The 2,863-nt window shown below is 46.1% G+C and overlaps 1 protein-coding gene across 1 annotated transcript in view; it reads right to left on the bottom strand.

The window, feature by feature from the left end:
• Nucleotides 1–156, bottom strand: part of LOC130587520 (U4/U6 small nuclear ribonucleoprotein Prp31-like) — a 13,196-nt gene extending 13,040 nt beyond the window's left edge. The window contains exon 1 of the mRNA XM_057388502.1: nucleotides 5–156. Coding sequence (XP_057244485.1) covers nucleotides 5–152 — 148 coding nt within the window. The 5' untranslated portion in view covers nucleotides 153–156. The remainder of the gene's footprint in view (nucleotides 1–4) is intronic.
• Nucleotides 157–2,863: the final 2,707 nt, after the last annotated feature.

Below are 2,863 nucleotides of genomic sequence, written 5' to 3'. Positions count from 1 at the left end.
ATGCTCCGCACACTCTCGGCCGCCTCGAGCGGCTCCGGCTCCTCCCGAACGTCCTCGATCGGGGGCTCCTCCCCCCCCTCGGAGCCTTCGGCCTCGTCCTCCTCCCCCGCGGCCTCTTCGAGATCGGCCAGGAGCTCATCAGCCAGGGACATGGTCAAACTGGGGAGAAAAATGGGAAAAATGGGAAAAAACACCAAAAAAATGAGAAAAAACGGGGATTGGAACCTCCTCCAGATCAGCCAGGAGCTCATCGGCCAGAGACATCGTTTAAACTGGGGGAAAAACACAAAAAAATGGGAAAAAATGGGAAAAATGGGAATTGGAACCTCCTCGAGATCAGCCAGGAGCTCATCGGCCAGAGACATGGTCAAACTGGGGAGAAAACAGCAAAAAATGGGAAAAAATGGGAAAAAATGGGGAAAAAATGAAAAAAATGGGAAAAAACATGGAAAAAACACCAAAAAAATGGGATTGGAACCTCCTCCAGATCGGCCAGGAGCTCATCGGCCAGAGACATGGTGAGACTGGGGAGAAAACAGCAAAAAATGGGAAAAAATGGGAAAAAATGGGCATTGGAACCTCCTCGAGATCGGCCAGGAGCTCATCGGCCAGAGACATGGTCAAACTGGGGAAAAACACCAAAAAATGGGAAAAAAACACCCAAAAAATGGGATTGGAAACTACTCGAGATCGGCCAGGGACATGGTCAAACTGGGGAGAAAACACCAAAAAATGGGAAAAAACACAGAAAAAATGGGATTGGAAACTCCTCCAGATTAGCCAGGAGCTCATCGGCCAGAGACATGGTCAAACTGGGGAGAAAAATGGGGAAAATGGGAAAAAACACAAAAAAAATGGGAAAAAATGGGAAAAATAGGGAAAAAACACCAAAAAAATGGGGAAAAACACAAAAAAATGGGAAAAAACACAAAAAAAATGGGATTGGAACCTCCTCCAGATCGGCCAGGAGCTCATCGGCCAGGGACATGGTCAAACTGGGGGAAAAACACCAAAAAATGGGAAAAAATGGGAAAAAATACCAAAAAACCGGGCAAAATTGGAGAAAAAATACAAAAAAAATGGGAAAAATCGGGAAAAAAATGGGGAAAAAATGGGGAAAATGGGATTGGAACCTCCTCGAGATCGGCCAGGAGCTCATCGGCCAGAGACATGGTGAAACTGGGGAGAAAAAATGGGAAAATGGGAAAAAATGGGAAAAAACACCAAAAAAAATGGGAAAAATAGGGAAAAAACACCAAAAAAATGGGATTGGAAACTCCTCCAGATCAGCCAGGAGCTCATCGGCCAGAGACATGGTCAAACTGGGGAGAAAACGGGAAAAATAGGAAAAAACACCAAAAAAATGGGGGGAAATGGGAAAAAAACGGGGAGAAATTGGGGAAAAAAAGAGAAAATACGGGGGAAAAAAAAAAGGGAATTAAAGAACCCCCAGAGAGCCCCAAAGCAGGGACATGGTGAAACTGGGGAAAAATGGGAAAAAAACGGGAAAAAACGGAAAGAAAAGGGAACTGGAGAAGCCCCAGAGACCCCAAAAGCAGCGACAGCTCCAAACTGGGAGCACTGGGAGCACTGGGAATGGAAAAATTGAGCTGAGAGACCCCCCCGGGTCACTCCCAACCCCTCTCCAGCCCCTCCCCCTCCTCAAATCCCCCAAATCCCCCCAAAATCCCCAAATTTTCCCCCAAATCCTTCTCCCGGTACCTCCCGCTCCCGTCGCGGCCGCTGTGACGTCACTTTCCCGCGACGCGGAGGGGACGCAGCTACTTCCGCCTTTTTTCCGGCGCTTTTCCGTGACGTCATCACCGCGCGCCGCTTCATCTCCGTTCTTCCCCCCCCCCCTCGGCGGCGCCGCCGCGCTCCGGCCCAGAACGAGGCTGTGACGTCACCGGGAGGGGCGTGACGTCATCGGGAGGGGGCTGGGTGGATTTGAGGTGATTTTGGGGTCATTTCGGGTGATTTTGGGTGATTTTGGGGTAATTTTGAGTTAAATTTGGGGTCAATTTGGGGTCATTTCGGGTGATTTTGTGTAATTTTCGGGTGATTTTGTGTAATTTTCGGGTAATTTTGAGGTAATTTTTGGTGATTTTGAGGTAATTTTTGGTGATTTTGGGTAATTTTTTCCCCCAGACTTTGCAGGGGTGAATTTGGGGTCATTTTGGCTGATTTTGGGTAATTTTGAGGTAAATTTGGGTCATTTCGGCCGATTTTGGCTAATTTTGAGGTAAATTTGGCGTCATTTCGGCCGATTTTGTGTAATTTTGAGGTAAATTTGGGGTCATTTCGGGTGATTTTGGGGTAATTTTGAGGTAAATTTGGCGTCATTTCGGCTGATTTGGGGTAATTTTGAGGTAAATTTGGGGTCATTTCGGGTGATTTTGAGGTAATTTTTGGTGATTTTGAGGTAATTTCCGCTGATTTTTGGTAATTTTTTTCCCCGGGCTTTGCGGGGGTGAATTTGGGGTCATTTTAGCTCATTTTTGTCCATTTTCCCCCCTCAGCCATGGCCGCGGTGTTTCTGTGGTAATTTTGGTGTAATTTTGGGTTAATTTTATCTCATTTCTGTTATTTTTTCTCCTCAGGCACGGCCGGGGGTGTTTTTGGTGTGATTTTTGAAAATTTTGGGGTAATTTTGTGTTATTTTTGGGTTATTTTTGTCCATTTTCCCCCTCAGGCATGGCCCGGGTGTTTCTCTGGTATTTTTGGTGTAATTTTGTGTTAATTTTATCTCATTTTTGTTATTYTTCCCCTCAGGAATGGCGGGGGTATTTTTAGGATGGTTTTGTGGTATTTTTGCTGTAATTTTATCTCATTTTTGTTATTTTTCCCCTCAGGCATGGCGGGG

The sequence above is a fragment of the Malurus melanocephalus genome, unplaced genomic scaffold (genome assembly GCF_030028575.1).
Source record: "Malurus melanocephalus ecotype Western Australia unplaced genomic scaffold, MMel_1.1 scaffold_2032, whole genome shotgun sequence".
In the NCBI taxonomy this organism is placed as follows: Eukaryota; Metazoa; Chordata; class Aves; order Passeriformes; family Maluridae; genus Malurus; species Malurus melanocephalus.
The sequence above is the reverse complement of the archived record's forward strand: the minus strand, read 5'-3'. Positions and strand labels throughout refer to the sequence as shown.